Source organism: Calypte anna, chromosome 3, assembly GCF_003957555.1.
Source record: "Calypte anna isolate BGI_N300 chromosome 3, bCalAnn1_v1.p, whole genome shotgun sequence".
Lineage (NCBI taxonomy): Eukaryota > Metazoa > Chordata > Aves > Apodiformes > Trochilidae > Calypte > Calypte anna.
In genome coordinates, this window is record NC_044246.1 from 24,850,941 (window position 1) to 24,875,565 (window position 24,625).

General features: G+C 42.8%; 1 protein-coding gene across 15 annotated transcripts in view; it reads right to left on the bottom strand.

Annotated features, from left to right (window-relative positions):
- The window catches only part of ESRRG (estrogen related receptor gamma), a 401,340-nt gene that overhangs the window by 376,425 nt on the left and 290 nt on the right, over window positions 1-24,625 (bottom strand). For 5 of the 15 annotated variants that reach the window (XM_030448172.1, XM_030448170.1, XM_030448168.1 and 2 more), the window contains exon 1: window positions 4,254-4,456. The exons of 5 other annotated variants lie outside the window; for them this stretch is intronic. Coding sequence is in view for 2 of the 10 variants with exons in the window: in XM_030448165.1 (XP_030304025.1) it covers window positions 5,103-5,248 (146 nt within the window). In the remaining 8 variants the exon portion in view is untranslated. Of the gene's footprint in view, window positions 1-4,253; window positions 4,457-5,102; window positions 5,682-22,495; window positions 22,520-24,173; window positions 24,199-24,625 lie in introns of those variants that run through there. 5 more of the 15 variants (XM_030448165.1, XM_030448164.1, XM_030448178.1 and 2 more) reach the window with 4 other exon arrangements.

Sequence of the window (24,625 nt, forward strand, 5' to 3'; positions counted from 1 at the left end):
GCAGCTGGCAAACAATATAGAAAACTGGACTGGATAGGAGAAGCCCCTCTAAGGAGGGCTGATACCTACTAGCACTGAGTTTCAAACAAATATGAAATAAGCTGGATCTGAGGTGTGTTTCAGTTAAACATAGCTCTGTTCACATCTGTAAGTGTGCAAAGTTTGTGTGCCAAATCTGGAAGCAGAAATAAATTCACTCATTCAACCTCTTCCTTTTTTTTTTTTTTTTTTTTTTTCCCTATTATCATTTAAATCAAACCCTCAAAGAATAAAATTTTACAGGAGAGAAAATATTGGCTTGCATTTTTTTTGGACTGCAGCACTGTTCTATCAGTTACTAATGAAGCCTTGGAGGAGGAGGGGAGATGGCTGGACATGTGTGCCTATTGCCCATACAGCTCCCGCTAGATAGCATCAACAGTTGTTCTCCTATTTTCACAGTGGGAAATAAGCAGGTACTAGCTGTATAGGAATAATCAGGAGGAATCTAGGTCAAAATCAAAGCAAGACTGCTCTGTCCATTTGAGGAAACTCACATGCAAACACAATACCCATGTAAAAACAAAGAACTTATTTGTAATGGTTATCTCTTCTAAGATTTCTAAACCAGCATGCAAACAGGGGCCTACCTTGATTAAAAGAAGCTATTCTTCACCTGTGATTTTGGAAAGGTAATCAAAAGCAACATAAACATGTGATACTAGGAAATTTTATAATCATTATTTCAAAAAGACAGACTTGAAAGGGTCTCTTGTTCATGGGTAAATCTTCAGTTAGTTTTTCTAGTACCAGTGGTTCAATCGAAAGATTCACCAACTGCCCCCTGGAGAAAAGTGAAGATCTGCATTTAAATGGAGATATAGTATTTCCAAATGCATGGTACCTGCAAGGCAGATACTGTCAAGGTTTCTTAGTGAGTGGATCTCAAATTGTATTAGGTACATTTCAGTGCTGTAACTATCCCTATTTTGTAGGACTGGAGCTATTTCTATATCATTTTTCTGTGTGCATGCTTTGCAGTATTTGTCCTGGTAAGTCAAAATTAACCCCCCCTCCCACAACAAAGCCCTCACATACTAACAAGGAATTACAATCTTATGTATAATTTCCTGATATGCACAATGAAGACTGTATTAGAGAGCTTGACTAGAAATCTTAAATAATTGAAAACTCTGATGACTTAATAGAGTACTAAGCTTGGTTTACAATGCAGCCAATTTAGAGCCATAAAAACACTGTGTAAAAATTTTATCTTGTGGTTGACCATTACATATCCTATTTATTATTCCAAAGTATTTCAACAGCATTTTTTTTCATCAATGTGGCTCTGGCATTTAGCACCCACTCACTAAACCCACGTGACTTTCCTGGAACAGCTTTAGGAAAAGGAAACAAAAAATTAGCAGATTACTACAAAACTGTTCCTTGCAACAGCACGCATCTTTTCACATTCTGACTTGATCTGATTTCACGTGCTACAAAATAGGTTCAAAACCCCCAAGACTTAAATATAATAAATCAAACCCATACACATGAAGTTAAAAAGACTGGTGTAACTACTGATCCTGACACATCAGAGGAAAAAAAAAAAAAAAAAATCAAAACATGAATACTTTGTTGCTAATGTACAAGAGTTCAAAGAGCAGTGTTCCTCTTAGGAAAACATCTTAATTTTCCTATCAGAAAATCACCCTAACCTTCCAGAAAAGTTTTTACCCCTATGCAAGGAAGGCAGAGAGAAGGTTGAGAGTGCAAATGACACGCAGGCATTAGTCCAGGCAGCCTCTTGCTGAAATTCAGGTTGCAATTGAAACGTCCCTGTAAACAAGGTTACTGGGAACAGCCCAAGATATCCTTCTCAGCAACACCTTCAGCAGGAGCCCTTCAGCTGTCTACTTAGTTTGTTATACCTTATCTCACAGCCCTGACATCCTAATACTGATTCAAATTCAGGATTCAAAATGAAAGATGAAATATCTCTAAGATCACTTAATATTGAAATACCGTTGCAGTAATAAGTGGTGCCAGGCTTGAGATAGCGATATAGCACTCTAGTGGTAACCTTTTAATTTCTGACAAAATACGGTGGAATAACTGTGATACTGCACACACAGTTAATGCAATCCATTTGTTTTCCTTATTTTTGATAATGAGCACACTGAATGTCATGTTTACCTTCTCCTGCCCCTGGCACATTTTAAACTGTAAATTCCTCTAAAAGGAGACCTGCCAGATTCCTGTACAGACATGAAACCCCTCACACCACAGTCTCCCTCCTTCCCACCCCCTCCCCCACCCCCCCCCCATTATGCAGAACCACGGCTACCTTGATACTCTCAAGACAACGAAGATCACAACCACATGAGTCGTTTCCATCATTCCAAGTCTTTGGCTATTTTCAGTGGAAATGCAACACACGCACACACACCATATATAATCTATATATATATGTATATATAATGTACATATATATATATATATATGCAACACACGCACACACACCATATATAATCTGTATATATATGTATATATAATGTACATATATATATATGTATATATAATGTAGGTTATATTGTAAACTAGTCCCATTCTGAAAGCAAGGGTAAGTATGCTACACCAGAACATTTTGTCCTCTGAAATAAAACAGGGAAGTAACACCAAAACATATCAGGCAAGTTTTACACTTCGCATTTGAGGCAGGATGCCCAATAAATGCTTAAAACTTTGCGGTTTTATACAAAGGGCATTCAGATTTCACTCCTGGCCACAAGTGATGATAGGTTGAAAAGGGGTTGGGGTGTGTGTTCATGTTTTTCTGTTGGGTCAAGTTTGCTGCTAGAGTTTCCTTGACAGTGTGAAAAGACGGGATTTGGGTGAGGGGGGAATAACGGGAGAAACAAAAGCCTGCCTTCCCACACTACGATTCACCTTCATTTTCCTCTCCTTCATATTCTGCTCATTTTTACTTGCCTCCCCCATTATTTTGTCATCTCCTAAATGCAGTCCTCTCTTATTTGGTATCACGAGAAACATATTAACTAGACCAAGTACTCAGAGCACTTTCCCTGCAGCACTTCAAAATATACCTCCAGACCACTCGCTCCTTCGCAGCACTAATGCCCAGAGAAAAACTACATATATATATATACCTATATATATATTTACATATGAAGGGGGCGGGAGGGAACCAACACTTCCTCGCAACCGAGTGACATTCAGACCCCCACTCCTCCACAGACAGGGCTGGGAGATGGAAGCACCACGAGAAGCAGGCAGTACAGTGACTTTCCACACTTTCCTTCGCCCCCCCTGATGCGGGTGCGAACAGTCCCGGCTGCCTTTGTGCCTGCGGGTTCCCCCGCGGGTCTCGACACGACGGTAGCCGCCGAGCCAAACAAGTCTCGCCCGGCCACGGCCCTTGCCGCCTCACCAGCCCGCGGGGGACAGCGGTAAAGGGACCCCCCCGGCAGCAGCAGTGCCCCCCACCCGGCGTGCCATGCAGGGCCTGATCGGCCCCCGCCAGCCGCTCGCATAAGTGTTTCAGTAAGGAGAGGGAAGCGGGGGAGGGACGGGGGCGAGGACGCCCCTCTTTCCTCCCCCTGACCCCCCCCCTCCCCCGCCAGCCGGCCTCTCCCTGCCGCTGCCCGGGCCGCGCCGCACCCGGGACATTTCGGGGCTACCGAAAGGGCACCCCGGGGAGGAGGGGCGAGGGGAGGAAGGGGACAGGACGACAAGGGCAGCTGGCGCGACAATCACACGCGCCCCGGCACCGGCTTTGAGAGTCCGGTCCCTGGGACCCAAACTCTTGCTGGCTAAAAGCCTCGTCACTTCCCCGGCAGCCCTGACCCCGGGCAAGGGGAAAGGACAAGACTCGCTGGGGGAGGATAGCAGAAAAAAAACAACAAAAAACATTCTCCCTTCCGTTCCTGCACAAGCACAAACACACACACAAACACACACACACCCCAGGCCAATAATTTAAAATAATTGTCCGAGAGACGAGAACCACTAAACCCCGGGCGGCCGGTGCTGTTGTGCGGCTTTTTACAAAGCTGATTTTTTTTTTTTTTTTTTTTTTTTCGGGGGGGGGAGTGACTAGGAGCAAGTGCAATTGGCAAGGTCTGAAGGTGGAATTGGGGGGTAGGGGGGGGGGGAGCGCTTCTGGCAGCGGCTCATCTCCCAGCAAAAGCATGCCCCCGCTGCAGTGTCAGCTGGCAGAGGTGCGCGGTGGGGACGGGGGGGGCTCGCTTTACCTGGTCAGCTCAGAACCGCAGGCAGGTTAATCAGGTGAGTCGTCGGGGATTTTAAAGAAGCCGAAGCCGGTTTCTTTGCTAGGAAAGTCTACAACACCATGCAGGGACATTGCAAAATCTTTACACACGCCTCCTTTAACTGGGCTCCCGCGACCTCCGCCGGCGAGGGGGGAGCGGCGGGCGGGCGGCAGGCCAGGCGGCGCCGGGTGGCGAGGCGGAGGGCGCCGGGGGTGGCAGCGGCAGCGGGCAGGGCCCGGCTAGTGGACGGCGGCGGCAAGCGTGCGGAGGAGGCCCTGATCCCCCCGGCCCCAGCCCCGGCGACGTCCCCGGGCCTCCCTGCCGCCTTGGTAGCGCCGGTCCGCACTCGGCCTGACCCGGGACGTCACGCCGCCTGTCTGTTTTCTCAATGATAACTTGGCAGGAGAAGGGGGAAGCGGCCGGGTTTTTCCTGGGCTCGTTACCGGGTACGTGCACGTTCCTCTGGCATGCAGGTTTTTGGGGTTTTGCAGGTTTTTTTGAAGGGGGGGTTGGTTTGGTTTTGGTTTTTTTTTTTTTTTTTTTTTTGCGTGCGGGTTTTTTTAAGGGAAATAATAAAAAGCGGGGACAGGAAATCCGGGGCGCGGCGGGGGCTGCCGCTCCGCGATGGTGGCTGCCGCGCTCCGGCGGGCGCGGGGGAGAGGCGGCGGCGCGGCCGAGGGGAGCAGGCATGCGTTCATCTTTTTGTCTTTCATTTTACCTTCAGGGTGACATTCAGTGCCAGGCGAGCCTCGCCGGTCACCGCCAAGTCCCACCTGGAAAAAAAAACACAACAACCAACCAAACAAAAAACCAAACAACAACAAGCCCTACCGAAAACGGGGGGCGGGGAGGGGCTGCCAGCGCCCGGTAGCCGGGATGCGGGCGGCCGAGTCCTCCGGAGGCGGACGGGACACCTCTCCAAGGGGACGTGGGGACACATACAGGCACGCACACGCCGCCAGCCGCCGGCAGGCCATTTGCCAGGCCGGCGGGGGCGGGTGGAGGAACCAGAAAAAAAAAGATTAAAATTAAAAAAAACAGGTACCCGCAATTCAAGAGGGAGGTAGGCAAGGAGCAGGGCAGCTGGCGGTGCAGCCGCTGCCTCGCAGGCCCGGAGCCGCGCAGACCCCCCCAGCCCCCGCCTCCAAATCTCCTCCAAGCTCCTTGCAGGGTAAGGCTGAGGGGGGAGGGGGAGCCCCCTACGCACAGGCTGCTATGGCAGTGAGTTACATTTGGGGTGCTCGGGGGGTTCCCCAGGACTGCGCAGCGCGGGGCCGGAGGAGGCACGGCAGTAGTTGGGAAATTGGCAAGCAGAATGGCGTCGCTGCAGAGAGCAGAAGACTGACTCAAACCCTGGCAGGATTGATGCGTGGGGGGGTTAAACCACTTCTCCCCTAGCTCTCCTGCAGCACCTCTTTCTGAAAGCAGGATGGTTTACTTCAAAACAGGGAGTCAGCTGGAGCCTGCAGTCTGCACCAAAGTCAGCGTGGCCACGGTGCAGGCCCTGAGCAATGCCAAGAGTAATGGTAGGGGCTGGGAAGCCACCTGCGTTTTCTTCCCTGTTCTTCTGTACTTTTAAAAGGCAAATACTGTAAAGCCACGAGAAGAGTCCCGCTGAATTTAGGGGACAATTTACATACTGGACTTAAGACACGTGCAGAAGTATGTCCAGAACTAGGCCTCACTGGGAAAGGTCCTATAACTCCAATTTAAGTACCTCTTAGCTGAAGATCTGCTGATACATACACACTGTTAGTAAACCCAACTGCTGGGACACCACACCACCTGCAAAGCCACCACAGAGTGTCTTAGTGTCCAAAATCAAGTATTACCCCTTCCATGCTACCTTTTACACCACCTGTTATAATGAGGTATATTGCCAATACACATGGAACTAGCACTGTGGAGTTCATTAAGGGACACGTGTAGCAATGCTGAAACCAAATTATATTTTTTGCAGCTGCCTCTGTTCAGCCTTAGTATTAGCACTAACACTTTCATTTTCCTGTTTTAAATACAAAATAGCCTTTACTTAATACTGTTACCAATCAGGTTTTGTTATTCCACTTTTTCTAAATGGAAAAAAGGGAGAAGTTAGTATACACCTTTTCTGTTGATGGACTCTCTGCTCTTGGAAAAAACATTATTTTAAATGGCGAGATCATCTGTTGCAACTGGAAAAAGAGTTGGGGGAAAAAGGCCTTTTTTGGAATATAGTACAGGCCAAACATTTTAAGGAGCCTGAAATTGAAAGCTTTTATTTATTTAACCCAAGCAACACAGTATGTTTTTGGCTTGGCTAGAAAGACACATTTGTTTCACATTTCTCTTCTGGCATTGTTTTGAACTGCTTTGAGACTGAATTCTTACCTGTCTTAAGTATACTTCCTCAGTACAGTACATTACTGGGGGTTTTTTTTGGGTTTGTTTTTTTGGGGTTTTTTTTTGTTGGGTATTTTTTGGAGGTTTTTTTTGTAGAGTTGAAAAGCCCTATGTAGAACTTAATTGTTTTCTGTATTTTGCCATTCATTTTAAGTGAGGCTCTTTCTGATTGATGTGGAGAATTTGTTTGGAAGGATGAATGCTTTGTTTGGAAGGATGAATGCTGCTTGCAATTATCCCATACCTAAGCTAACAGGTAGATTTTAAGTTGTGATTGTTAGACTTTTAAAAGTGAGTTAGTTAATTAAATAGCTATTTTTGGAATGCACTTAAAGAAGCAGTAAAACGCATTAATTTTGTTAAAATAAATTAGCAGATAGGCAACAAAACAAGTATTAGTCAAATAAGGAACATCTCACCTACGGAGCCAAATTCAGCCATAGTGAAATCACAGAAAATTGGGGGTTGGAAGGGACCTCAAAAGATCACCTATTCCAATCACCCATTCCAGAGCAGGGTCACCTACAGCAGGTCACACAGGAATGCATCCAGCTGGGCTTTGAATTTCTCCAGAGAAGGAGACTCCACAACCTCCCTGGGCAGCCTGTTCCAGTGTTCTGTCACCCTCACAGTGAAAAACTTCTTCCTAATATTTATATGGAACCACCTATTGCCCCTTGTCCTACTGTTAGTCACCCCTGAGAAAAGCTTGGCTCCATCCTCCTGGCACTCGCCCTTTACATATTGATAAACATCGATGAGGTCACCCTTCATTCTCTTCTCCAAGCTGAAGAGCCCCAGCTCCCCTCAGCCTTTCCTCATAAGGGAGATGTTCCACTCCCTTAATTATCTTGGCAACTCTGCGCTGGACTCTTTCAAGCAGTTCCCAGTCCTGGAACTGTGGGGCCCAGAACTGGGCACAACATTCCAGATGCAGCCTCACCAGGGCAGAGTAGAAGGGGAGGAGAACCTCTCTCAACCAACTCTTAACCCCCCTTCTAATGCACCCCAGGATGCCATTGGCCTTCTTGGCCACAAGGGCACATTGTTGGCTCATGGTCATCCTTCCATCCACCAGCACCTCCAGGTCTCTTTCCTGTGCTTCTCTCCAACAGCTCAGTCCCCAACTGGTACCTGGGGTTGTTCTTTCCCAGATGCAAGACTTTACACTTGCCCTTGTTGTAATACATTAAATTTCTCCGTGCCCAGCTCTCTAGTCTGTTCAGTCCCTCTGAATGGCAGCAGAGCCTTCTGGGGTGTCAGCCATTCTACTCAGTTTTGTCATCAGCAAACTTGCTGATAGCATGCTCTATGTATGCACACCTTCACCCAGGTCATCTATAAATATATTGCGTAGTACTGGTCCCAGTACTGACCTTTGAGGGACTCCACTAGAAACAGACTTCCAACTTGACTCCATCCCATTGACTACAACTCTCTGGCTTCTGTCCTTCAACCTTCTGATTCACCTCACTACCTGACCATCTAGGCCACACTTCTTCAGTTTAGTTCCAAGGATGCTGTGGGAGATGGTGTCAAACGTCTTACTGAAATCAAGATAAACTATGTCTACTGCTCTGCCATCATCCATCCCCATGGTTATATCCTCATAGAAGGCTATGAGGTTGGTCAGACATGACTTCCCCTTAGTAAATCCATGGTGACTGCTCCTGAAAAGCCTCTTGTCCTTCAACTGAGTTGTGCTTCTCTATGGCATGTTTAATTTGGCCTCGCAGTTGCACAGCTGACACTTTATGTGGTTGTCAGAGGTGTGTATATGAAAAATGCGTGAGCCATGCTTCTCCAATGTGATTAACCTCACCTGTTTCCCATTTAGCTCAGCTGTGCAGTCCTATCACATATGCAATTTTTGGTGTGCGTACACACCAGAGATGCAGCCCTGGTATCAGCCTAAGGGACATGAGTGGTGTCTGAAGTGAGGGTGTGATCAGGTGGATTGCAGCAGAGGCTGTTCACAACCAACTGCGTGTATACTGCAGTTAATAGGCTATACTGAAGTATCTGCTAACATCTTTCATTACTGCTGTTACTCATGCCAGTGAGAGTAAAGGAAAGGTTGGTATGTCTATAATCTATAATCACACATTCATTTGCCATGCAGATGTGTCCTCAGCCCAAGGAAATTATGCTGGAATAAGGTTGGACGAGAACATAAACCAGAACTGTGTTCAGGTAGCTTATTCATTCTGGAATGACTGAGTAATTTCCCGGTCTCACTTAGTCCACTTTCAAAGTGAATTAAGATAATTCAACAAAGTGAATCTTATGCTGGCATAAGATTCTGTCTACACATGTTTTTAGTTGAGAGTAATTACTGCAGTGTACCCTTATAATGGCATCATTTTGTGTGTGGACAGGTTCAAAGTCCCACAGGTGAAAACAGAATTCTGTCTGTATAACGTGAGGTTAATTTAGTCCAGTGTCTGACATCTTTCCTCTTGAAGCATGCTCATTCATTAGAGGTTTTTCTTACTCAACAAAACCCCCACAACAACCATTATCATCAATTGCACAATAGCAATGCCTATTGCTCTCCACTAAAACCAAACAATTTAACCAATTGTTGAGTAAGTTCTCAGGTGCCTTAAAGTGGACAACACAACTTTTACTGGAGAAAAGATCAGTTTCTTGATTGTAAATATTTTGAGCGGGTTGTTATAAACAAAAGGAAAACAAGGAACAAAGCTCTTCTCTGTCCTCATAAACACCCATGGTCAACTTCATGTCACTCAAAGCAGTAGCACCCTTTCTCATTCAGCAATATTAGTTCCTGAAGTAGCCTCTCAGACTTGGGCCCAAGAGTGTGCAGACCAGCAGGGCTTTCTGAAGGCAGCTTAAGAATAGAAAGCTAATTTATAGTTTGCTTACAGAGATCTGAATCAGGAAAAATGTTCTAGAAACTCAGGCAGCTACTTAGCCCTGAGTCAGTTGTGTTGTATCACTGCTGGTGTACAGGAAAGTTACCAAAATGATAACGAGAACACACAAATTTTTTTGTGACTTTTAGCCTGGCAGAAAGTTTGTCAAATGTAATTTTGTCTCATTCTGGGCCATGAACCTCCCTGGGAAGAGAGGTGACAGACATAAATTAAGACTCTTTAAACTCAAGGTTGTTTGTGTGGTTTTTAGGGGAAAAAATAACAACAAAACCTAGACAAGAAAAAAATTAGGTAAGCTCAGCTAGTAAAACAGCCAATTTTTTGAAAGACGCATAAACATAAAAGCTAGGTGGTACAAATTGCTGACCCTTTAAACGTTGACATGGGAAAAGCCAATAAAAGCTATGAAGATAAAAAAAGCCCAACTCCTACTTTATGTGCAAGGCTGTAACGTGAGAAGGTGGAGGGTACCCAGGGGTCTTACCTTATGCAGATGAAGTAGCCCTGCTGCTCTTTGTAAGTGGCCACAAATGATGCCACACCTAGGACTATAATTTCTGAATTTGATTTGTGATTATGAGCATGACAGCATGACTATGCTTTCCTGGGTTGTCGACGTAGGGAGTGGATTTCAAGTACACCTCCCTCACACCAAACCTCCTTATTTAAGTAAGCAGTTTTCTGGTGAGAAAGTAATTTTTTTTATAAAAAGGTAAAACACAGATAAACATAAAGTAACAAATCAAGGTCTTGAATTGTGTCACGCTGACAGAATGACCATGACTCAGTCTTTATACTGAGGTTCAACCTAGGCCAAGATCGAAGGCAGTGAGAGGTTTGGACCATACGGAAGCATGACTGATCTGAAATCCCACTTTGGTTTTTTGTGTAAACAATTGGCTTAGGTTATTTTACACTTCCACTTCTACACTGCTTCTACTGAGAGGTCTCTGAGCATCGAAGCCACCAGCAGCAGTAGGGTATCCCAGCTGTTTCACACTCCTGTCATTACAGGGGAATTACTTGTCCAGTCAGGAAGGGGTCTTTTAATCTCTGAGATGATGGCACATCACGCTCAAGAGGAAATCTCAGTGCACAGCCAATGCCATGAAGTGAAGGATCCTCTATGAGAATTGGTTAGTAGTGCCAATGCTTAATCTTTGTCATAACAACCACCACTGTTTTGTTGTTTCGTTCTAACAATGTGAATTATGCATTAAACATTAATATAAGCGAGTGTACTTTTCTTTTGATCTTCAAGCATAATCATTTCTAATGAGAGTTTATACGTGAGCATTGAAACAAATCCCTGAGTCATGGGAATTTACATTGGTTTTACGCTGTGGGAAAGATATCCCACATGGGTTACTCATGTCTGTAAAACGTAACATAAATCAGAAGTAAAAAATGAGCTTCCATTTGGCTCTTGGAACATAAATATCTATGGAGACATTTGGCTTGTATGCTAGTGGTAATGCAATGTTTCAGAGTTAGTTATCAGAGATCAGGATTCAGGGTGGGGCCCTCACCTAATACAAGATCCAAGTCTGCTCAGAATAAGCAAGCTCACCTCTTAGCTTCTGTAGTCTGGCTGCTAACAAGAATCGAACCTGATGTCAGAGGAATGTGAACTAACTCTGTGGAGTAGTAAAGGAATCAGAATTTGGTTTGCTTGATAGAGATCTAAGTTGCCAAACTGCCATCAACAAGTGATAATAATGTATATATGTAGCAGAAAGTTGTACAGTGTTAAGTGGCACCTCATGCCCTTGACAGCCAGCTGCAGTGCAAGGCTGGCCCAGTCTGGATCAACACTAGAACTTGCTCAACCATATCTGATTTCTTCTCCTGTCATTTTAACATCAGTCACAAACATTGCATTCCATGAAAACATAAACACTGAATTGTATAACTGCCAAGACAGTTATTTAAAATACACTTTACACTTTCACACACTACACACATATTAAGCTACATACATATTAAAATAATCAATGATTACAATCTGCACTGAAGCAACCATGCTGTGTGTACAAAGTCCATACAACATACTTGGGAAAGTACCAGTATAGAACAGTGTGTGATGGGCCTGACTCCTGGGCCTACAGCTGCTAACTAGAAGATTTCCAAAATTTCTCTTGTCTCTCTGAAACAAATCTCAAAGCCAAAGGTTGCAGAAGAGGAACGGCTGCCAAGAAAGTATTATGTTTAATGGCAGATAGACTCCTTCTCTGATTCAGCTCATATCTCAGGAATTTTCTAAAGCCCATTAATGCATTTTATTCTTTATGTGTAAGTGTGTAAGGAGTCCTGGAAACCTGAGATCCAGAATTATTCCACATAATTCAGTGTTCTTAGGGGAGGCTACAGTCATTCTCCCTGCTGCTTCTTTTCTCCGGCCTGAATAACTCCAAATGGTGATGATGGAGCTTTAAAAAAGAAGAGTGGAAGAAGCCTATGTGTAGAATAGTTTATAGAGTGGAAGAAGAGGAAACATGAAACCCTTCATCCCTGAACTTGAGTTCTGTAACTTATATTTTATATTAAGTCAGAGGAAGAAGAAAGGACTTGTGACACTCTATTATGGAAACCAAGCACTTTTTGGAAGAATGAAGTCTTTCCTGAGGTTGTAGAACATCACCTGGCATGTGAAGTCAAAAGACAAATAGGTCAATATAGGATCTTTAAGAATTTTGTACTGAAAGACTTCAACTACCTCACCTCAGTCTAGACCCCGATGAAGCACCCTGACAGTATCCAGCTTTTATCCAGTATTGGTGTCTTCTGACTTTTCAAAATGTGCATCACTGGGGAGAAGCTGTACTTGCAAAGATGTGATAGGTACAAGTAGAAAAAGATGCATGGAAGCTTGTAGGAAGGCCTTCCTTAGCATCAGGGTGACAAAGCCTGTTGGACCATGGGCTCCCATGTGACATTCACAGCTCTGGAATGCTGGCTGGAAAAACTCCCTTCTAATTTAGCTCATTTGGTCTGCATTAAAGATACTCATTTCTAGAGTCCTGTGAGAAATGTGCTGATACTGAACCTATCCTGGCTCATGTATCTGAAGGCCTTTAGCAGGTGGTCGAGACACCAGTGGGAAGGAGAGTACACTGCTTTTAATCCAGTTGTTCATGATGAAAAATTATGGGAGAAGTGGAAAGATCTTATTCCACACGTCAGCATGTGTACTTATATTTAACTGTTTAACCCTTGTCAAAACTTTGAATTCCATTACTATATATGAATGTCACAGTATGGTGAAGCCTTATTCAGTAATTAGATGATCTGAACCACAAACTAGAAACCATGTATGCAGCCAGTGAAAGCTAAAGTAGCTCCCATTAAGTCAGTGGAGTTGTACCAATTTAACCTAGCTGGGGATCTGATACTCAGTTTCTATTGAGTATGAAAATATGAAAAGTGAGAAATATTTTTGTCATATTACACAGTAATAGCAATAAAATAAAAATTATATATATATAATGTATTAATTATATGTTATATATATATTATAATTATATAACCAAGACAGAAGAAGAGCCAATGCAAAATCCTCAGCAATGAAACTGTACAACCACATTATTGCATATTTCAGTGTTGGAGCCGTGCAGGTTCCTGCTTAACTTCAGGGCAGCGAGGTAAACTCTTTTTTCTTGCCTCTGCCTTTTCAGTCGCTATTAAGGCTGCAAAGTTCCCGTCTTCCTCATGAGCTAATCTGGTGCCAGCCCCAGGGAGAGAGGGAGAAATTACACCATGGGTGTTTTTCCATGGGCGGGTGTCTAAAGGTGAAGGGAAACAATTGAATTTTGATGACAATTTTGAGACACTTGAAGTTAATTTCCGCACAGCAAGAAATTAGTGGATCTCGCTGCTGCCAGGAGCTGCGTGTTCTCCTCTCCTACTAATGTCAGCAGGATTACAGGCTCTCAGATTTTTGCAGAAATAAGTCCCAAACTACCAGGTCCTTCTCTCACAAGAGGTCTGCTGCCATCAGGCCCTACCAGGTTGCCTCAGTGCCAATGCAGAGCAATTTCTTTAAAAAATCAGGGTAACTGCTCCAGGTTTATGCGAGGAAGGACTTGTTCTCATTTGGTATTTTTAACAGTAGCATTGTTCAAGGATAAGAAAGTAATTTGGTCAGGTGCTGTAAAAAACATTTAATCAAATAAAGTAAAGACCTGTGAAAAAGATTGCAGAGGATGTGTAGCAAACAGGATATCCTGAGAAGAAAGTACACCAGTAATTGCTAGCAAAGGCAGCCAGCTATGGACGCTTTTCCTACACGCAATATAATGATAATTTTGCCAAGGAGGCAAGCTGTTAATTTCCTTTTGAGCTGTGATATTTCCATTGCATTACTGTGTTACAGTTTGTTACAGGCTTACAATCATGAAGCTTATAAAACTTTGGAAATCTTGTCATATCTAATACAGTATGTGCTGGTTTATCTAACTATAAAAATATGTAATTAATAGGTTTGGGGTTTTGTTTTGTTTGTTTTAAAAAAAGTTTAATAAAGGAGTGATAGCTTTTTATGTTGTTTTTATATTCTTAGAAGATTCAGAAAGAAATATAGAGGAGAATCCTCAGATCTGTGTACATCTACTTGTGGATAATGAAATAGAAGATAAAAGATGCTTCAGAATACTACCAGTCACTCAAGCTGCTCTGTATTTAATTAGATGGCAAAGCTTCAACCATTTTCACCAAAACAAGAAGACCCACTGCAGATTAGTGTCTTTTCAGTTTGGGGCTTGACAATCATAGCCCTTACAGGTATGAAAGGGATCAATCTTCCCTGTGTTACCCCTCTGCTCAGATGACAGCTCCAACAAGAAAAAAAAAAAAAAAAATTAAAAAAAAAACCACAGACAAGAAAAGAGGACAGACGTAGCCACCTAGCCACCTGCCATTGCCTTCTTGCACACAAAGAAGCAGGCAAGGGGGGAGGGAGCTGGTGTTCAGCCAGGTGTGGCAGGACTTGCAAACCAGGCTGTCCAGCTGGAGCATAACCTCCTAATGGGTTTCTATGGGGGAAGGTGTGGAAAAAGCTAATGTAGGGGAAGCACAATCCCTTGCAGACATTTCTGCATTCCCATTTACCTTTTCCAAAGAGATGAGTAAGCATGTATCTGACTTGGCTGAAAATTTTCAGTCTGGTGTTGAATACTTTAGTGTCCATGTGCACCAGCATACTAAAAGGGGTATATAAAACATCATTACTGGACACATTCTTGAAGTTTCCTTACACTGGAGTCAGTTCTCAGTTACAGAAGAATTAAAAGAAACCTCAGGGAGGCTGATATTACTGACTCGGTATCAAACCAGTTTTTACTAGCTGGCTAATACTGATCGTTATGAGTTTAACCCAGAGTTTAGTTGTGTCCATTGTTTTCTCTATCACTTATTCCAGACAGGGTCATTTTTCTTAGCACAAGGTTTTTGCATTCTACTATTGGTACCTTAGTGCAATTTTACCAGCCTTCCTTGGAATGTTTTGCTACTAAATTTCTGTGTAGAATTAGAGCCACTATCTCATACACACCCCATCCAAGCCCTTTTGGAGCCATCCTGAGAATTTAAGTGATCCCTATCCTAGGCTCCTGTACTAGGTTTATTAGGCTTGCATTCAACCTTGAGCAGTAACCATCTCAGCCCCTGTTCTGACCCCTTGGGACATGGATATTCAGCTGAGACTACAGAAAAAACAAAAAACAAACAAAACCATGGCCACAATGAAGGATCAATTATTTTAATGACTATTAATATGGAATAATATTACTAACCCTTACCAGTCACATCCAGATGCACAGTAGGATACATGATTTTGCCTAAACCAATTTCTTTTTTGCTACTTTTGGATGAACAGTGTTTTCAGAGGTTGGTGTATTTGTTTCCAGTTGTTAGGATACTGCTACTCTACATTCCTACCTGTGTGGACAGGACACCACATTACTGTCTAAGTTACCACTGTTGTACATGGTTAACAGAGTTAACATCCAGAAACAATTTCTTATAGTACAAGAGTATATGCTGCTTCTTGGGGCAATTCTTTTGTTACAAGCCAAATGAAAGTGGCCCTTCAGTACCTTTCACTACAGCTCAATTTTCTTCTCTCAGCCTTATGCTGAGGATGTACAACCTGGGGTCCTAATTCTCCTCCCTGTGGCCTCAGGGCAAAAAATTGCTACGCAAGAGCAGTTCCAGGTAATTCTGCTGATATATTTACAAATACATTAAGAAATTATTTGGGCACTGGAAAGACAAACAAGCCTTCCAGTCCTTGTACAGATGACCATAAGCTACCAGCTTTATAGATATTTGATGAATGAAGAATTGCCACTAAATGAGAGAGTAACACAAAACTCTTGAGGAAACAGTTGGAACAAAGTTTCAGTAGCTTGTGAAGGCATAAAAAAAATGCATGTGCTTTAAGAAGGTATGATGTATGTGTAGCAGGTGTATGCAACCTGCTCTGTATTCCTTAATCCATCACTAACATATCATTGGGAACTTGGGCTTCTGAGAACCACGTCCCTCTATATATACCTCAGTTTCCCTATATGAAAATAAATGTTATGTCTCTGTTACCCTTCAAATGAATAGATCTAACTCATTCATTACATGTCAAATATTATACTCAGTCACAGGTTTGACCTGTATGTTTTTCCCCAAAATTTTGAATCATAATATCAAAATAAAGGACTCACAAAAGCTATGTGTGGTTGCAGAAGTTCCAGACTCTGGAACACCCTCCTTGACTTTGATGGGTGCAACACCGAACTTAAGTATCCAATGACACTTCAATAAAAATCTCAGGTGTATTAGCACTCCAGTGACAAGTGATTTGGTCTATACCTGCTATTAGCTCAGGAAAGGTCTCTGCCAGGCCCATCACAGTCCCCCAGTTATCCCTCTACATACACACCAAATATTTTTCTGCAATTCCTATTTGCTACGAAACAAAACAAAAAAACACGTATACACAAAAAACATTAAAAAAAAAATTCCAAACAACCTCCCTATCCAACTCCAATATTTAAAGTTTTTTAACAATTTAATGTTTTTCCTCTAATAGATTTTGAATGTGACATATTGAAAAATTATTCGTTAAATAATGAGTGAAGGATCTGAGAAATAATTTGGTCACTGTGGTCACCCTCAGTTACATGGATATGCTACTGGTGATCTTTTCTTACTGAAATGGAGTTGTGCTTAAGGAAGGTGTGGTGCTGCAGTGTAAATAATTTCTTCAGCCTACCAAGACAGAGAATTTCAGACCCATAAAGTTCCTCTTTCATGTAACACTTCCTTTAAATGAAGTTTGTCTCCCTGAGTAAATCTTTCCCTGGCTGTGACATGGTATTTCTATACATACACACACATCTCTCTCTATGTGTGTCATAGATATCTAAATTTATTCCAGTGGATAGATGTTATTACATACCAGAAAAAGAAAAACAAAAAGTAAATATTTATCTACTGAGTGTGTAAGAGACTTTACTACCACCCAAGTTAGAAGAAACATAAGCTCCATTTATTTTTATTTTCCCCTGAATATATTTTCCACCTACCCCAGAAGAATCTGGTATCAGTAGTACTATACGTATATGTACCATTGAAAAATCTTTGATTCTTTTACATATGGCAAAAAATACATTAACCCAGTGATGGTTTCCCCTGACACACAGCAATCAAATAATCCTAAAAACATCAAGTATCTTCTGAACATGGAGAAGTCACTACTCTGTATTCTACTAAGTTAGAAAAAGATTTTCTTATTTATACTTCAGAAGAATGCACTATTTTCCTTTCTTGTCAAAAGACCTATATTTTAATTATAAATTTCAAGCATAATTTAGATGTCTGGCTTTTTCTTGTAGATACAAAAATATGAAATAAGGTAAAAAAAAAAAAAAAAGTTAAACAGTGATATGACTTGTTCAGAAAGTGTTGACTTATCAGCATATGCATGGAATTACTTAGTCCAGTTCTACTCGAGCATTTTCATAACAGGAAGAAAATGTGTAAGTTCTTCAGCATTTTAATAATCATTATTAATTAATGTTAAACTTAGCAAAAGTTCAGTGGCAGCAACCCAAGATTGGCACCAATTTACATTTGTATTTGATACAAGTGGAAAGAAAAAAAAATCATTGTTATCCTGTATTTGGATGAAGGATTGAAATAATTAAACACACAAAATACCAAATCTGCCATTCATGGATATTATAACTGTTTCCAGGGGGGTGAGGTGGCTGTGGGAAGGGGGAAAGGAGGGCAAGCTTCCTATTATACAATAAGAAATATAAAAATACTAAGTAGAAGCCTATGAAAATAATAAGGCCTGGAACCATAGCTTTCAATCAGGAAAATTTTGCTACTTTTATGTACTTTTGCACAACAAAACCAAAATACTGTCTGGGAGTTTTGAGCAATTCCACAATCCAAACAGTAAGAGGAAGCTATTCAAAGTCACAAGAGCTTTGGTGTTAACTGTAATGGAAACAGAATGGAGCCCTTCTCTTAATCAGTTACCTAGAATAAACTTACAACTCTGTGCTCAAAAAGCCAGAGCCATTCATGCATTACTGATGTATGTTCCAAAAAAACCCCTCAAACATGCATAGCCAATAATGTACTATTCTTGCAAGTATTTTGAGGGAGATTGCCTGTGTTATGCCAGTGCTGTACCTTAGGGTCACGAGTCACTAAGAAAATACAAAGAAATACTTATTTTTGTGCTCTGAATAAGAAATCTTTTGTGGCAGAACATAAATATGGGGACGTAATCTCTAAGTTTCTTACTACTACTCTCTTTATTGAGAGTGACACATTTTGAAACAGATTAAATACTTAGATGGAAACATGTCATTACCACTTTTTATTGCAAATGTACTTACTACATTCAGTCCACAACCTAAAAATGCTCCAATACCTGCATGGTGAAATTAGATCCAGGTCCCTCCATACATAACAATAAAAATTAAAAAAAAAAAAAAAAAATCTACACTACTATTTATTCAGCAACTGAAACTTAGGTGATATGTGCTACTATTTGCCATGGTTAGTGGTAATTTTACACATGTAGCAAGCACATAAGGTCCTTGTAACATTTCAAAGCTTGAGCTTTGCATTATTCTGAAGACTGTCAGAGTTTTATTAATACATGCCGATAGAATAAAACATGGGCTTTTACAAGAAAAAAAATCTTTTCATTTTATTAAGACTGAGACAAAGTAATTAAAAAAAAAAAAAAAAGAAAGAAAAAAAAAGAATAACAACATTAAAGTTGTTAAGCCCCCCACCTTCAATATAATTCCTATAGTTAAATGCTCTCCTTTCCTTTCTGTCAGGATTTAATTTTCTGCGGGGATGCCAAGGGGACCACTGCTCTCCATTTTCATAAAGTTAACACACCAACATCTGTTAAATGCAGTACAACACGCTGCTTACCTTTGCTGTAAACTTAAGGCTTTTCCATTTAACAACTGTATAGAAAAAAATCAGTATTCATTCACACTATACCCAGAGTTATCTATTATAAAGCATACAGCCTTCATTTTTCATTTCCTGCTTATTCTGATTTTATGCCATATTCCTCTGCATTGATGCTGTTCAGAACTGCTTCAATATAATAACAAGTGCAAGGGAAGTAGAAATGAAAGCAATGTATTTTCCTCTCATTTGCTGCAAGCATTTGTCAACAGACAAAGTGATAAAAATTCAGAGGCAAAGGGTCCTACCTGACATTTCATTTAAACATGTTTGTTTAGCAAACTACTACAATTCAGCTGCTTTGTCCCCTGCTCCAAAACCCAGGACAACAAAACCCAAACCATCTTTATATTTTTAAGTTTGCCACCTGAAATCCAGTGCAATATTTAGTAACTTGCATTTTATGTCAATTTCCAAGGCAAGTAGTATGGGTTTGCTGTTGTTTGTTTGTTTTTAAATATTAACAACTTTCTCCATTATTGAAAGAAAATCTCTGTAGGTCGGTAAAACGCATAAGCAGAAGAGGAGATCAATTAATACATTAAAAGAATGTAACCACCTTTTCTTCTGCAGATGCTTTTGAGTCAGAAATAAATTTCTGTCAAGCTGCAGAAACTCTCTGGTCAAACAAGTACCCACTAACATCACTTGGCCCTTAAATCGTCATTATTACCGAGACAGAAGCAACCATTATTGATCACACACAGCATTCTGCAAGAGCCATTTTCCCAATCATATTTATATTCTCCTTCTTGGACGTCTGTTTTTATTCAGTTGTGAACGCAATTACAGTGGTACCTTTGTTAACTCCTGTGGCAATAAGTCATTTGCAGAAGCCATTGCTCTTAGTATCATTAACTGCTACTGATCATGGTGCTGCTTAAGGCAGATTCCTTGCACTTGAACAATTTTAAATGGCATTGAATGTTTCTACCTGGATAATACAACAACACATTGTGGACACTGGAATATAAATACAATAGTAAGTAATGTGCCCAGCCTCTGGATTTAAACAATAAACTATTAGATTTCTGTGTAGACACACTCAACTTGAAAACTGAACTACCACCAAAGCATCTGATGTGATGCCTGTATCTGTCTCCACTTTGCCGGAGACCAATCATTACACATTTAACTGTGAACCCCAGTGCTAAATAATAAAGGTCAGAGTTTTCAAGGACCACTTCTGTGTTTCAGTTTCCAGCTTGAAATACCTAAAGAGGGATGTTCCAGCTGCAAGGTTCCCAAATTTCTCACTGGGACTGTATCCCCACAAAGCCAGAAGACCAGGCCCCACATCACCTCGGATCAAAATGTATTTCATTTAAAAAATTGATCTTGGAGTCTAGCATCTGCCAGAACAATGGTATGATCTCTATTACCATATGCACATTACTAAAATGCTGATCTAAAATGTTTATTTAATCAACTCCAATCTTATCTCACCTAATTTCTAAACTTTGTTTTCTTTGATACCATAAAAAAATTTATACAAATTCTGGAAATTTGTCTTACTATAGTAATCAATTTTAGCCTTTTTTATTTAATGCAAAAGCACTCTGAAAATAATATTTTTTAAAAAGACTTGTAAAGGATTCATACATAACAATAGTAAATTCACATTATGTTGCTATAAATAGTTGTGGACATTTTCTTGATTACAAGAAATATGATCATTACATTCAAGAAGCTTTTCAACACATGTCAAAGAACTATGTTCATGTGTTACATCCTTGGATATAAGGGCAGGAGTGTAACAGCACTCTTAGGGAAGTTTTCTGGAGTTCAGGACCCAAATCTGGCTCTGTCTATAATCTGTTGTGACCTAGTCCATTAAAAACTTCCTTTTACATCAGCTTTCCTATTGTGTAACTCGACCAAATAAAATGTTTTCCTACTTTTACATGTCAGGGGGAGAAAGGAGAATCCTGTGATAACTGATGTTTTCAAATTTACTGGTGATTTCTTAGTGTAAGGTAAAATAAGCTTGTAGTATTCTAGCATTTAATTATAATTAGCAAATGCAGGATAAGGTTACACCATACTATACTGAGCAAAGATGTTTTCCCTTTCTGAGGAAGTTTTATTATTGTTGTCAGTAGCAAATTATGGTGCACGATCTCCCATTAACCACGTTGAAGCTGTCTTTTAAGCTGCATTGTTGCTCTACAAGGATATTCCACCTGCTCTGAAAGTCAGAGCCAACTTGTTTAACTCCTGACAACACTTCACCACTGTCCTGTCAAGCAAGCAGGAAGGACACCGAAAAGGAAACAACAAAGCCAAATCCATTCTGGGTTTGTGCAACTCAAAGCAATACATGTGCCCTAAAATTCTAAAATCCTTCATCTCCGTGACCTCCCGTCTCAGCTCATTACACTACGTTCACCGATTATTATTTTTTTTTTTCACTTTCCCACCAGAAAGGACAGAAGGGACAGCTGCCCAACAGAATGCTTTGCAATGGAGAAAGGGGGGGGCCGGACCCTGAGGGCTGGGCTATGGCCGCAGGAGATCCATCTCGCCCTCTGTCTCAGCATCGGGGCGAGCGCGGCCCCTCTCCGGCCCGACACACCGATCCATCCCTTGGGCAAGTCAAACAAAGCAGTAGAAGTTGGTGAACGGCTCCTAGCCCCGGGAAGAGACCCTCGCCTCTTGACATTGCTGCGGCATCCACTTACTGTAATTCCTCAGCTTTCAACAACTTTCCTCCGCACTTCCAAACTTAGGGCAAACGTCGAGGAGAGAGAGAACAAAGGGGCAAAGAACAAAGAGCCGTGTAGGGGAAGGGAAGGAAAAGCCCCTCCATCTGGGGTCAGCCTGGGGACCCCCGCCTCTCGCCGCCAGCGCCCCCGGGGCGGCCCTGCCCGCCCGCCATGGTGCCCCAGCCGGCTGCCAGCCCCGGGCCCCCTGCCTAACCCTAACCACGTCCCTTGCCCGCCCACCCACCCACTCACCCCCCTCCCACACACACACACTGCGAGGGTTTGCGGGGGTTTTTGCCCGACCGCGAAGCACCCGCTCCTGCAGTACCCTCAAGAGCAAGGACGGAATAAGTGGGTGGGAGGCTGCCCCGCTCCCCCCGCCGAGCAGCAGCACCTGCCCGCCTTCCCCAGCCCTATTCGAGGCCCCCAACCGGACTCTCGCAGCATCCTCGGCGACTCCCTGCGAAGGAACTTGGGGGGGCCCTCTCCCCGGGAGAGCAACACGTGTCCGTCCCCAAACACGCTGCCAGAACTTCCCCGAGCCGGGGCCGCTCCGCAGGGCGGCTTTCGGGGCTTTTGGGGACCACAAGAATCCAACGAGCAAAAGACCATGGCGAGTCAGCTTTTGTGTTTTGCTGCACAGGTCTTGTTTCCCCCACAGCAACGTTAAACTTTTGTGGAAGTGTCACTAAACACTGGTTTTGGGTGACCCTTTCCCCCCAGCACATCCCCTTACCTAATGCCATCATTTTCGGAAAATTCCTGTTCCTTCTATCAGCAATTAAACACCCTTGAAAAGCTGCAAGTGCTTTCGTTACCTGTTGCTATGAGGCCCTTGCCCTATTATCGAGGGGGGCTACTATTCTTTTTTTCAGCGTGATCACGCTGTGCTGGCTGCGGATGTCACTGGGCTGCGGGAGCCCAGGCGAGGGCTAAACCCCAGGGGGGCTGCGGGCGAGGAGAGGGCGAAAAAGGGTAAGTCAGGGAGGGCAGCAGCGGCGGCACCTCCTAAAGCTGTGAGCGGTGCCAGGTTCTGCTGCCCAACTTGAAAGAGAAAGCAAAAGGGTAGAGAGAGCAAAAGAGCGGCTGCTAGAGGGCAGGGAGATCGTGTTATTGGGTTATGGGGGGACAGCACGCATTAAATGCCACCCTTCTAGAGAAAGTCGGGGAATTATCATTATTCTTCTAGGGCAGGCATTTCCAAATTAAAGAGTTAATTGACACCGTTCTTCACTTGAGTAATAACCAAAGGGATCCAAGGCTTACCTGAGAAACTTTTTGAGTATTTTTTCTTTTTTCTTTTCTCAATTTAAGCTAGAAAGGAGCTAGCAGAACATCACTTTTCGGAAAGCGAAATTATTCTAGCCCTTGGTCAGGAGCGAAAAGAACTGGAGAGCATGGCCCAGAAATGGCATGCGGTCCAGAGAAGCGGTTCCGAGGTAAAACTGGGGTGAGTGCTCCCCGAACCGGCCCCGCGACGCGCCAGACCCCGCGGTGGAAGATCCGTCCCGTCCGGCGGCCCTTGCCATAAGCACCCCTCATTAGCGAAATCAGAGAAAGGTGAGGAATGAGAAAACAATTTAAAAACCTGAGGCTCGCAAATGAGGAGCGTGAGGTGCAGTTTAACAATCGTTTGCGTGACAGGCTACCCTGAGAAGGGGAGTAAAACTTGAGCCCAGTCTGTGTCCGTAGTTAACTAAAGCCAATTACTTGCCTCCATATAAAAGGTTTCGCGTATAGTTACATGTGAGGAAATACGAGGAGCTTCTGAGTCTGTTTTTGTTATGATTTAATCAAATAAATTAAAGGAGAAGGGTAAGGATACGCCCAATTTCGTGTTTAAAAAAAAAAAAAAAAAGCATTAGTTTTGAGGGACGCTCTCTGTCCTAACCCTTTCCTGCAGCACAGAGCGAAGCGAAGCTCTCGGAGTCCACTCATCTCATTACTGCTGGTTGTTTGGGGTTTCTTTTCTCCTCCTAATGCAGTAACCTTTCATAAGCGATTGCAGTTTCGGGGGGAAAAGAAGGGCGAGTAAGTGCCAAAACAAGCTGGGGGTGGGGCAGAATTTTGCTTTTCAAGCAATTTAACAGACAGCATTTCTGCTTACAGCAGAATGGTAGGTGGATACTTGAAAACATCTTCCACCGGAGTGTCCTACTTTAGCAATTCTAATTAAAACAAGGTTTAGAAGATGCGAAGGCAGAGCAAGCTTCTTGCTTTATTTCCAATGGGGGTGGGGGATACTGTCAGGCAAAAAGTGTTCCCAGCTTGTTCTAACGTGCACCTTTGTTTAAAAATTAAAAAAAAAAAAAAAAAAAAGAAAGAAAGGAAAAAAATCAACCTCGTCCTCTGATTTCAATTAATGTATTTTTAACCAGATTTCTTTCCTCTGCTTTGTATGATCAGATACCTACCGTGTAGCCCTGGCCCATTTTCAGCCCTGCGGGTGACCTGCATTGAGTGCGTATCTGAAAGAAAAGGGGTATTCTTCCATCTCACACACTCGTGCCCTATACCGGTGCTTGGGAACTGAATCGTGTCCAAGCTAGAGGTCAGCAAAATACGGATCCTACTCGTCTTCTTGCTGTCTAAACAGAGAGGAGCCGGTAGGTCCAGGCTGGCTAGAGTGGCTTTCACCGTCCGGTACCTTGAATCAATAACTCAGCCAGTGCCCGGACGCTTCCTTTCCACGGCTGCTTATTGAAAAGGAGGCTTTACTGCCACCTACAAATAGCGCTGGATCCAAGGATACAAGACACTTCTACCATTCCCACCCCCCCCCCCCCCCCCCCCCCCCCCGTAACACAGACACACAATCACACACACACTCTACTTAAAGCAGCAAAGTTATAACTGAGAAACTAAG